Genomic DNA, 13,275 nt, shown 5'->3' with positions numbered 1-13,275 from the left:
AGCTTAACATTTGGTTTTCTCTGATACCACTGCAGTGAAAGGATTGGATAGCCTCCAGAAGGTAGAAGTCTAGGTTCCCCACCCAGCCTTTGCTGGTTGGGGTGGGGCATGTGCTTTCTCTCTGGTGTTTGGGTGGAGTAGAATGGTGATTGTCTAAAAGAGAAGGTGGCACACTGGCTAGCTGTCCCTTTCCTGATCCTTTGGCTCAAGAGAGCAGGCTTTTGTAGGAGCTTTTTTAGTTTGTATCCATTGGTGTTTCTGGGTTGCTGGCTTCTCCAATAACCAGTCTGGGATAAATGAGGTAAAAAAAAAAGCCCATGGACTCACAGCTGTGTCTTTCCTTTAGTCCTCTGGTCCCTAGTTAATCTGCCACCTTTCAGTGTCTTCCTGTGTTTGTTTTATCGTCCAGGGTTTTAGCTATACTTTAATGGAGAGGTATAGGGGAAAGTATGACTGCTCAATTTGTCCACAAGCAGAAGTCTGTTCTTCAGTTCACTTTAAACTCTTGTTTTCTCAACTTTTATGCAGAAATAATTTATTTGAATTCTTTCAGTTCAGAAATTGATCATTCAGAACACGAACAAAATTTAAGAGGAAATGGTTCAAATTTTAAAAGAATAAATCTTCAAACAGCCTTACTCTTTAAAATACATGACCAAGAATGTGATAGGTTGATTTTGGGTATTCTTTGTCTTATCATTAGTTCAGGTGGTTTAAGAATTCTTGCCCTTTTTTAGTTTATATTTTAGTTTACTCTTTTTTTTTTTTTTTTTGTCCACACCACTCGGCTTGTGGGGTCTTAGTTACCAGGGATCGAGCCTGAGCCCTTGCAGTGAAAGCGCCAAGTCCTAACCACTGGACCACCAGGGAAATCCTAGGTACATTTAGAAATAGTGAAACTATATTGCCTTTTGGAATTTGATGTGTTTACCTTTTTTTTTAAATTGATATTCTTTTTAAAACTCTTCATATAATTACCTTCTTGTCTGACATAGATGTTAAATTTTTAGTTCATTTATGTTTTTTCCCCTTCATTTTATGGCGCTGGATTGAAGAAATATTCTTCTATATTACCCTCTAGTTCTTTTATATTTCCATTTTCTTTTGACTTTTAACTTCTTGATCTATCTGGCATTTATTTTGATATTTCTGTGGTAAAGATCTAGTCTAATTCTACCCACCCCACCCCCCCAAAAGAAAAAAGAAACAGCAGGCAATAAGTATTTTTTCCTCACTGATTGGAATTGCTGCCTTCGTAATATGCCAGCTTATTTCGTATGTTATATTCTATTTCCAGTCATTAAATTCTGTTTTGTTGTTCTTTCCATTCTTATGCTGGTACCACATGCTTCTCTAGGCATTTAACAAAAAGATGTGACTTCTGTTTATTGATTTTTCTGCTAACTCAGTCTGATTACATTATGCACATCACTTTATTCTTTACTTTTTACCTGTTTTGTTTCTCAGTGACTGAAAAGGAATATTAATACCTCCTATTCTTATTTAGATCAACTTCTTATGTCTCTATTTTTGTTACACATAATGCTGTACTAATATATTGAGTTTATAACTATAATATCTTTCTTTGTATTATGTCCCTTATTAATATTATATGACTCTTCCTTCATTCACTATTTTTTCCCTTCAATTCTGCTTTTTTTGATGTTAGTCTTGATATTATTTTATGTTTGACTAATATTTCATTGCCTATCCTTGACTTTTAACCTAAGTTCTTTTTAGTATGCCCCTGCAGAAATATAATTTGGATTTATTTTATTAAGTATATCTCATATAGAAAGCATGTAGCTGAATTTATCTTATGAACTAAGTGTCTTTTAGTACTTAACTAAAATACTGCTTAATAAATGGAAATTCAACCCATTTATTTACATTGGTTTATAGTAATAATATTCCAGTCACAGTTGCCATGATTTTTTTTTTTTGCCACCTCGTTTTCTCTGTTTTTTGTTGTTGTTGTTCTGTTCTTTTTTATGTTGCTTTGCATTTTAAAATTTTACTACCAGCTACTTTTAAAAAGTCTTTAAAAATATTCTTTAAAAATCTGCCAATGTGTCTGATAAAACTTCTCTTCTGATTATCAAGAATGCTCTAATCGAATGGCCTTGTTCTCAAAGTACCCTTTTAACTTTATTAGCCAGTTCCTCTTTGTTGGTCAGAACCATGCCTGTAGCAGTTATGTAGGGAAAACATGAGTACAAATGAAGTAAGACATACTGAGATTTTGAGATTAGGAATGTTAAGCTCTATAGACTAATGATAGCATAACACTGTTTAGTGAGTTCACAGTGAGCTGCATGAAAGTAAGTTTGCAGTAGACTGGATGTGTACTTTGGCATTTAGCTGCTGCATAGCACAAGGCGATCAGCCCAGTGCTTTGTGATGACCTAGAGGGGTGGGATAGGGAGGGTGGGAGGGGGCCTCAAGAGGGAGGGGATATGGGGATATATGTATATATATAGCTGATTCACTTTGTTATACAGCAGCAACTAACACAACAATGTAAAGCAGTTAAAGATATATTAAAAAAACAAACAAACTGTGGCTTGGAGGAATGGCTCATAATTTTTCCTGAGAAGATAAAGTATAATACAATTTGAGATTTCTGTTCCTTAGTAAAGAGGTGCAATTCTACTGGTTCCCAGTTTTTGCTGTGTTGGTCTTCCTTCACTTCTGTTAATATATAGTCACTAAATCCTTCTTAAGAGTTCTTCCATCAGATTCAGTATTTCCTCTTGACTGTGGCAGCTGTTTTTTTAATCCAGGTTCTTAATAATTTGCACCTGTATTGCAGTTTCACCCCATCTTATTTCATTTCTAAACTCTACTGCAAGATTACACTGTCACAGACATTCTTTTCCTTACACCATTCTCTTGTTTGTGTACTTAAAGGGATTGTCAAGCAAAATTCAAGTATCTCATTCTGAGTGTTTATCCCTCTTGTCCCACTGTTACCTGTATCTAAACTCACAGGACAGCGTTTCTCTAAGCAGTGTTTCTGTTTTGGCTAGATAGGTCTTCCTATGGTGTTCTAACATACATCCCCTATCTGTGTTTTTTCATATTGTGCATAGTTTTCCTTCTCCCTAAAATGGTCTGATTCTTCTCTGTGAGACATCTGAGATTACATCACCTCTTCTTTTACTTTTACATCTCTTAATCATATAGACTGTGCTAAATCATCATTAATGTAACTTGTATGTCACATTGTAATTTTTTTATGTGTTTGTCTTTTGTTTCTTATTCCAGATAATAAGTTCCTTAAGGGCAAAGATCATTTCTTCAATTAGTATTAATTTTTGTGACCTTTTTACAATTGTTTCTCAGAATTTTTCACAGTAGTACTGGGATTTCTTCCTTCTTGCTCTCCACCATCCTCTAGGGCACTGTCTTTGTCTGTTTCCCAGCATAGCAGAAAGAGAAGAAATCACAGAAGAGTGCACAGTCTCGGTGTTTTAAGGCCCAGATCAGGGAGTGGAACACAACGCAGGCACTCACACTTCATTGGTGAGAACTTAATCACAACCAACTGAAAGAGAGACTGAGAAATGTAGGATGTAGCTGGGTAGCCATAGGTCCAGCCACAACTGTATTTTGGTGGGTGACTAGGACTCTCCACCACAGGTATGTTGATAGAACTTAATTTATCTGGTGATCAGTTTATAACTGCTATAAAAGAATTTATTAGTTCTTTGTCATCGATGCTAGAATTTCTGTAATCAGGTAAAATTCTTACTCATAGTTTTCCCAAATGGTATGTTCACCATTTTAAAGCCTCTTACAAATGTCTGTAATTTCTTCTTAGCACTAGAATTTTTTTTATCTTTAAGAATATTTTTGTGTTGTATTGATCTTTATGAAAATAACTCAGATGGCTTTCTACTGATATATAATTGTGAAAATTACATTTTGAAGCTGTATTGCTGCTTCAAAATATGGTTATCTATTCCAAATTATACTTTTAACCTTTCCCTCTGCTTTCTCTCATGTTACTCCTCTGAATTAAAAAGTCATCAAACACCCAGGTATTTTCTGGTGGTTTCACTTCTGTTTATCAGAATTGTAACAAACTCAGATGTTTTAGCTAGATCAGGGTGGTATAGAAGTGAAGCAGTACTTATTTTCTGAAAAATATTTTTCTCTTATTGCTATTTTCTACTTCTCCCTTGGAAATGATTACATTATTAAAGACATAATAAATAGAAAATATGTAAAAGAAGTAAAATAAATAGTTACCCTCCTTTTGACTACTGATTCTGGCTGTCAGCTTGTTAAGATTAATTAAAATTTGTAACAATACCAAAATCATTTTATTTTTATATGTAATTTAATCACCACTCTTTAAAAAAAATTTTTTTTGTCTTTTTTACTACCTAATCTGCCTAATCTGTACTTCCTTTGGACAATTATATCTGTAAGGGGAATGTAGTTTTATTAACAGGATTACATTTTTGTGTGTATGCTTTAATGGTTTTTTAAAAACTTGTAAACCTGAAAGTAAAATCTTTATTTCTAAAGCAGTTGAAATATTCTCTGTTCTTAACCTATACATTTAATTCTGGATAAAGGACCAATCATTGAAGCCTATGCTCTTGGTTCACATTTACGTGTTGTTTTAATGTTTTAAAGATGTAATTCAGAGAAACCATTTGAATTTATACCATTGAATTTTACTTTTCTAGCACCCTTTTATCAAGAATGCAAAACCTGTATCAATTTTAAGAGACCTGATCACAGAAGCCATGGAGATCAAAGCTAAAAGACATGAAGAACAGCAGCGAGAATTGGAAGAGGAAGAAGAAAATTCGGTTCGTAATTACCCTAAAAAAGTTGATCTTTTTCTTCTGAGTCGAGAATGTCCTATAATTTTGGGTTTTTTCTTTAAATATATCATTAGCACTTTCTGTTTTATTGTACACGTGAAGTATGTTTGTTCATTAAATCTCAAAATATATTTCGTTTTATTAAATGATGTCTTTTCTGATGTCTTAAGAATTAGTGATTAATGGGGAATGTAAGGTTAATATAATAGGCTTATACAGCACCTGGTATCTAGTTGACACTGAGGTGTGTTTGTTGAATAAATATTGTCTTGGATTTGGTCAATTTTATGTCATATCTTCTGGAACTTACTTTTAACTGGTCATCAGTTATGCTGTAGATAGAATACCACAGTAGAAGATGAGTTACTAGAGAAAGCAGGAGGGACATAAAAGGACCAGCTTATTACATTTACGTTCTATTAGTGGATCAATGCATTTTAATAAAGTAAAAAATTATATCTATGTATCACATTTTATAGTGTCTAATGTTTTTATGCTTCACTGACGATTTTTCCTTGTTTTAAATTATAATATTTTTTTCTGGTTAAGGATATAGAGATGAATACCTCTTGGTATTCAGTTAGTCATTAAATCTGAAAACACAGATATTTTATTTTTATACTGATTGGAAATGTCTTTGATGACATCATCTATATTTTCCCATAGAAGTTTTTTTTTTTTTAATCTTACAGTTTTTGTATACAAATCCTATTATTTTGCTAATTCAAATTTACTTTCAATTTCAGAGACTGGTTATCTAATCGGTATTTCTTTTGAAATTCTTTTACCCTTTTCACCAAGTATTTTTTAAAATATTTATTTATTTATTTGGCTGCGCTGGGTCTTAGTTGCGGCACACAGGATCTTTGTTGCCGTGTGCAGGATCTTCGTTGCGGCATGCAGGATCTTTAGTTGCGGCATGCGAACTCTTAGTTGTGGCATGTGGGGTCTAGTTCCCTGACCAGGGATTGAACCCGGGGCCCCTGCATTGGGAGCGTGGCCACTGGACCACCAGGGAAGTCCCTCACCAGGTATTAAACCTTGTGTCATATGGTAGCCCAGGACAAGGAGAAGTGCGCTTCTTTTCAGAGCTGATTTATAATCATTTTCTGTAGATATTTGGCTAAATCAGTTGCTCATTTGGCAGTGACTGTGGATTGCCTGGTGAGACAGATGCTTTAAGCTTATATTCTAGATATAATTTTTTTGCCAGTGAATTCACCATTCAGAATTTTAAACAGCATCCTCATAAAGGTGTTTTTTTCATAAGTAATATGGGATGATGTAAAGATCTTGGTTCTTGTTCTCAAACGGTCTTATAGTTCCCACCCTGTGTGATAATAGTTTTCGGTCTCTCTCTACAAATGATCAAATTTGTAAATGTCAATTATTTTTTTTGTAGTTTCAAAAGCACTTTCAGAAGCACTTTTATCATATTATTTGATCTTTAAAGAAGATTGAAGATGTGTATATTATTATCTCATTTTGCAGTTGACTGAAATTAAATTAGGAGTGAAGTCATTTACCAAAATTCACAGAACTGGTGAGGAGGGCTTCCCTGGTGGCGCAGTGGTTAAGAATCCACCTGCCAATGCAGGGAACATGGGTTTAAGCCCTGGTCCGGGAAGATCCCACATGCCACAGAGCAGCTAAGCCTGTGCGCCACAACTACTGAGCCTGTGCTCTAGAGCCCGTGTGCCACAACTGCTGAGCCCACATGCCACAACTACTGAAGCCCGTGTGCCTAGAGCCCATGCTCCGCAACTAGAGAAAGCCAGTGCACAGCAACAAAGACCCGATGCAGCCAAAATTAATTAATTAATATTAAAAAACAAAACACAAAAAAACTGGTGAGGAAACAAGAATAAAACTACGTATTTTACTTTTAAGCTTCCATCCTCCTTCATTAAGACTTTATGCTCACTTTTCAATCAAATATTTATTAGTATTTATAAAAATAAACATCACTGGATTTTCAGAATTACATACTTTGATAAGATTATGTTCTCAAAAAGTCTAGTCTTTGCCCCTCTGGGGTGGTACCCAGTGGTTTTCTTTCACCTTATGTAAGCTTCTCATGAGTGCTGGACTAATTAACTGCCTTTAATTAGCTGTCATTGGAGTAGTGACTATTTTTGCTTTGCTCTTATTTTCCTATACTTAATTATAGGTTGGTTTCCATTTTTTATGGATAAGGAACTATTGCTTACCCCAGAACTTACCAGTTTTTACTAAGTTTTAAAGACCTTGCTATAGTCATCTCAGTTACTTTCTGCCACTTTGGTGATCTCTTTCTTCACTATTTTCCTCTCCTTCACTGAGCTCCAGTCACACTGATCTTCTTTCACATTTTTTATTATTTTAACATGCCAATGACCTTTCCTTATGCAGGGCCTTTGCATGTGCCATTCCCACTGCTTGAAACATTCTTCTTCCTTAGAACTCTTTGAATGAGTAGGTTCTCGTCTTTCAGGCCTCAGCTTTAACTATTATATACTGCTAAAAATTAGCAGTTTAAAACAACATACATTTATTATTTCATGGTATCTGTAGATCAGTATTTCAGGAGTGGCTTAGTTGGATGATTTTGGCTCAGAGTCTCTTCTGAGGTTGAGGTTTAAGTGTTGGTCAGAGCTGCAGTCATCTGAAGGCTTGACAAGGAGTGCAGTTCCCAGGTAGCTCACTCATATGGCTGTTGGCAGGCTGTCTCAGCTCCTGGCCATCTGGGCCACTCCATAGGACTATTTGAGAGTCTTCACAGTCTGGCAACTGGCTTTTCTTGGAGTGAGTGAGCCAAGAGTGAGGACAAAGAGGACATCTCAGTGCCTTTTATGACATCAGGAGTTGCACACTGTAAATTCTGCCACATTCTATTTGTTAAAAGAAGCTACTGGTCATAGAAAATGGTGGAGTAGGGAAATCTAAGAATCAGTGGCTCCACAGAAGCAACCATTAAGTTGGCAGAAACTTACAAGTCAAGCTTTTCAGAACACTGGAATCTAATAAAAAACTTATAGCAACCAGGGGAGTGCTTAATGAAGAAGCTTAAGAATGTTAAGTTTTGGTAAGAAAGTGTTGTGGCATTTTTGCTTTACATGCCTGCCATCCCCAATTTTTTAGCTCAGTGGCAGCCATGGGAACAGAGGGTGGAGGTTGGGGGCAGGGGAGAGGAGTAAGAACCTTACTTTCAAAAAATTGTGCTTTTGCATTTTGAGCTATCTGGCAGTTGCCTGTGGGGCTGGCACAGAGGCTTGCCTTTGTTTTGATCCCCTTAAGGTGGAGCAACTTCCTAGATGGTGTCTGTCCAAAACATCTAAATCTTCTAGAGTTAGTAAACAAGTTTAGCAAAGTTGCAGGGTACAAGATCAGCATACAAAAATCCATTATGTTTTTATGCACCAGCAAGGAACAACGCAAAAAGGAATTTAAGAAAACAGTTCCATTTACAATAGCATCCAAGAGAATGGAATACCTAAGAATAAATTTAGCCAAGGAGGTGAAAGAATTGTACAGTGAAAAATACAACACATTGCTGAAAGAATACCTAAATCAGTGGAAAAACATCCCATGTTCATTGATTGGAAGACTTAATATTGTTTAAATGGCAGTACTCCCCAAAGTGACTCACATATTCATCCAATCCCTATGGTCTTTTTTTGCAAAAAGGAAAAGCCAATCTTCAAATTTGTATGGAGGAAGGGGCCCCAAGTAGCTAAAACAATATTGGAAAAGAACAAAGTTGGAGGATTCACTTTCCAATTTCAGAATGTAATACAAAGCTACAGTAATTAAATCAATGTGGTTCTGGCATGAGGATTGACATATAAATCAATGGAATAGAATTGAGAGTCCAGAAATACACCCATACATCTATGACCAATTAATTTTCAATGAAAGTGTGGAGACCATTCAATGGAAAAAGAGAGGTCTTTTTAATGGATGGCGCTGAGACAGCTGGAAAGCCACATGTTAAAAGCGTGAGGTTGGACCCTTACCTCTTGTCATATACAGTGACCTTTTAATATAAGGTCTAATTGGATGAATCAGTGACCAAAATATAAGAGCTAAAAGTTTATCACTTTTCATGCTGTTACTAACACTCTCTTGAATGCTTCTAGCTTCTGCCCACTGCCCCGTTCCAAAGCCATCCCATTGTTTTAGGTATGTGTTACATAGTCTGGCGCACATTCAAGGTGTGGGGAATTAGGTTCTACCTTTTGAAGGGAAGACTGTCAAAATATTGTGGACAGATTTAAAAATCGCATCAGGTTTTTATGATTTCTTAGTTTTCAAATAAGCATTTATACTCTCTGGAACCAAGCTAGTGTTTCTGGATGAAACTATTATGTTGTTTTTTGTTGTTTTAATTGAAATTGTAAGAAAAAATTAAGTCTTGACAGAGTCACACACTTTGAGCAGTGTTCACACTCTTTGCTTTAGATTATGTTCTCAGGCAGTAGTTTCTATCTTGAGGTCATTTTGTCATTTGTGCTCTGAATATAAATAAATATGCATATGCACAGACACATGCAATTTATAAGAACAATGAGATATGCAGAGAGGATCTGAAGCCCTCCTACAGTAAGAGTATGTTTCTACATTGCCATTCGTTTTTATCAAATTTTTAAATCAGTAGTCATGTTCTCTCAGAAACTTTTATTCACACTGAAGGCTGAAAATCTTACATAGAGTTTGTCTTCATACTGTTCATTCCTTTGGTATTCTCTTGCAAATTGACTTAAAATTGGATTACATATACAGTTTTAAAGTAAAACAGTCAAATTCTCATAGCTACATGTCTCTTAATGTTCATGGCCAAATTGTCATTAAAGTGATACTCTATTTTTCATAAGAGTCAAACATTTTCATAAAATTTGCATTTATTTCTGACCAAGTCAGTACAAAGTTGGACATAGTTTGTCTATATAACTGTAGACATACAGGACTTGTTCTCATTCAGATTATACTAATATATCTGTAGCATTCAAGGTGTGAGCATGCATTCTGGTAATTTATTAATTATACAATAAACAATACATCCCTATGTAGTTCTTCTTTAATTTATTATTATTTATTTTTTTGGCTGCGTTGGGTCTTTGTTGCTGTGCACGGGCTTTCTCTAGTTGCAGAGGACGAGCTCTAGGCACACGGGCTTCAGTAGTTGTGGCACGTGGGCTCAGTAGTTGTGGCACACAGGCTCTAGAGCACAGGCTTGGTAGTTGTGGTGCACGGGCTTAGTTGCTCCACGGTATGTGGGATCTTCCTGGACCAGGGATCGAACCCGTGTCCCCTGCATTGGATTCTGAACCACTGTGCCACCAGGGAAATCCCCACTATGTAGCTCTTAAACTCTAATTCATCATTAATTTTTAAAAGATTAGTTTTAAGTTACTGGTATGGCTTATTAAAATATTATATAGGCACTTATGTTTAAATATTTACACAGTACAAGTTACTGCTTGCTGATTTTAAATAAAATAACAAGACAAACACTCCATACATGGTACACTGAATGATTATTTAAAAGTGTAATGGGTGATGTTAATAAATTGAATTTATAAGGCATAGAATGCACTATTGACAAGTGCTCATTTTTAAAGTAGATTAGAAGATTGATAAGGAGTTTGCAAGAATTGCTTCGTACTGGAGCTCAGGTGTTTCCCATGTCAATCACAATGTTAATTTAAGTAAAATACAAGGAGCTGAAAGATGTGGGAGAATGTTAAAGTAAGTAAAATGTTGAGCAAAAAGTGGGATACTTCTTGATGTTAGGTTTGCTTGAGAGCTTTTCACTTTTTTTTTTGAGAGCTTTTCACTTTTATGCATGTAATAGGCCTTTTATTTTCACTTTCAAAGGTGTCATTTTATTTCATATTAATTTAGTAATGATTCAAAGAGAAAGGTTTTGTCTACTAACTGGCTTTAGACCATGTTTTAGAGCTTCTGTCTTTGGAAAAGAAATGAGGACTTTCTGGTGATTTCTTTTCTGAACTTTTCTGGTCTGAACTCTGAACTTGTCAGGCTGCTGTCCTTAATGTCTGAGGGATGGCATATCCCCTCCAGTTGTGATTCACTGAAACAGTAATTCTTAGCATGGGTGTCGGGAGAAATGCCAGGGTGCTTGGGAAAATCCACATCCCTACAGGTGGTGAGATAGCCTCCAGGTGAGTAGTCTCAGAGTCTTCCATCTTCCCCCTACCCCTGTTTAATAAAGGAACTTCAAATCAATCTCTCTCTTGAGAATCTTTTAAACTGATAAATAATAGAACAGCATCAGAATCTGCCCAAGTCAGTCCAGAAGCTTCTAACGTATCTAATTGGTTAAATTTTTGGGGGTGGGGAGGGTAGAATTTATCTAAGAGCAGGACAGACTGCTTGGACTAAAATCCTGATTCTGTTCCCAAATAACTGTCATTGGCCAAGTTACTTAACCTCTCTGCTTCAATTTCACTATCTGTAAAAAGGGGCTAGTGATAGATCATACTTCATAGAGTTGTTATGGGGATGTAATAAAAAATATGTATATCTTCACACTTAGAACAGTTTATCACACATAATATGCTCGATAAAGTTTAGCTTCAGTTTTATTAGTGCTACTACTTATATCACCACTGCTGCTATTATTTTAACATTTTGTCTGGGTGTTTTGTTATTATTTTGTTTGTTTAGTTTTTGGTTTCTTTGATGATAATTGTTCCTGCTGCTGGTTTTGCTACTCTGAGGGCCACCAAAATAACATCACTTACCAGACTTGAACCAGTATTTTGAAAATGTCTTTTTAACTGTTTTAAAACAAATTTTAAATGGTCAAATGTGCTTGGAAGAACTGGTAGAGATTTTTATAAACTACTTTAAGCTTAAAACCAGTAAAGATAATTTTAAAATTTATTCTTAGTCCTTTACTTCTTAAAAAGTAAATTAGATTTAATAAGGAACATTTATATTTGAGATAACATTATTAATCACAAACTGAAATTCTTTAAAAGAACTACTTGTTATCTCTCATTCTCCCCATATAATTAAAACACAATTCTAAAAAAATCCCTCTCAGTGTTTAGATAGCTGTGAGTATGTAAACATCATAATATATTATGATTACATATTTTTTATGTTTGTGATTTCTGGAACGAGTAGTTGTCACGGTTTTTGTTACTGTTGTTTGTTGCTGTTAATTTTTCTGTGTACCTATCACGAATTTGTTTTGAAACGCCACATTCCCGGACTCTCTGCAGAGGCTGTAAAGGCCTCTGTGTATGGTCAAACACAAATAATTGTTTAGTGTCATACTTTATCCTTGACTTGTTCTTTCTCTCCCTCTATCTTCCTGTAATCTGAATGCTGACTTTCTGGAGTCTTGAACAGCTCTTCTCCTAAGACATCACCCCCCAGCCCCCCTTCAGCATCATCCTGCAAATTTCCTTTCCTCTCTTCTCTAATGGATCCTATGGTTTCTGGATCTTGTCTTTCTTGTTTTGCTTCCTTACTTTGATGCACTTTATCTCCCAGGAGCTTCCAGACATTAGCAGATTTTTTCACAACTTGTATATCTGACCATGTCTTTATTCTATCTTTACTGTTGATTGATTGAGTATAAAATTCTGGATTGAAAATAATGTTCCCTTAAAAATTTGAAGGCCTTGCTCTATTTCTTAACTTAGTAGTAAGGATGATGAGAAGCTGGATGACATTCAGATACCTAATCCTTTGAATGTTTTATAGAAGTTTTATAGATCTTCACTTTCTGTTATTTAAAACTTTCATGGAATGTGCCTTGGTGTAGATGTTTTTTTTTTTTTTGCGGTACACAGGACTCTCACTGTTGTGACCCCTCCCGCTGCGGAGCACAGGCTTCGGATGGGCAGGCCCAGTGGCCATGGCTCACGGGCCCAGCCGCTCCGCGGCATGTGGGATCCTCCCAGACTGGGGCACAAACCCGTGTCCCCTGCATCGGCAGGTGGACTCTCAACCACTGAGCCACCAGGGAAGCCCGGTGTAGATCTTTTCCCATTCATTGTGTGGAGTGCCTTTTGGCTCTTTCAATTTGGAAATGTCCCTTAATTCTGTGTTATTTTAGTTTTAAAATTTTTTATTGGAGTATAGTTGATTTACAAGGTTATATTAGTTTCAGCTGTACAGCAAAATGAATCAGTTATACATATACATATATTCACTCCTTTTTAGATTCTTTTCCCATAGGTCATTACAGAGTATTGAGAAGAATTACCTGTGCTATACAGTAGGTCCTTATTAGTTATGTTTTATATATAACAGTGTGTATATGTCAATCCCAATCTCCTAATTTATCCCTCCCTCCCCTTTCCCCCCTGGTAACCATAAGTTTGTTTTCTACATCTGTGACTCCATTTCTGTTGTGTAAATAAGTTCATTTGTACCATTTTTTTTTAGATTCCACATATAAGCAATATCATATGAT

General features: G+C 35.8%; 1 protein-coding gene across 1 annotated transcript in view; it reads left to right on the top strand.

The window, feature by feature from the left end:
- Positions 1-13,275, top strand: part of STK3 (serine/threonine kinase 3) — a 320,157-nt gene that overhangs the window by 190,047 nt on the left and 116,835 nt on the right. The window contains exon 8 of the mRNA XM_065895191.1: positions 4,701-4,826. Coding sequence (XP_065751263.1) covers positions 4,701-4,826 — 126 coding nt within the window. The remainder of the gene's footprint in view (positions 1-4,700; positions 4,827-13,275) is intronic.

This window comes from Phocoena phocoena, chromosome 17, assembly GCF_963924675.1.
Source record: "Phocoena phocoena chromosome 17, mPhoPho1.1, whole genome shotgun sequence".
Classification (NCBI taxonomy): Eukaryota; Metazoa; Chordata; class Mammalia; order Artiodactyla; family Phocoenidae; genus Phocoena; species Phocoena phocoena.
The sequence above is the reverse complement of the archived record's forward strand: the minus strand, read 5'-3'. Positions and strand labels throughout refer to the sequence as shown.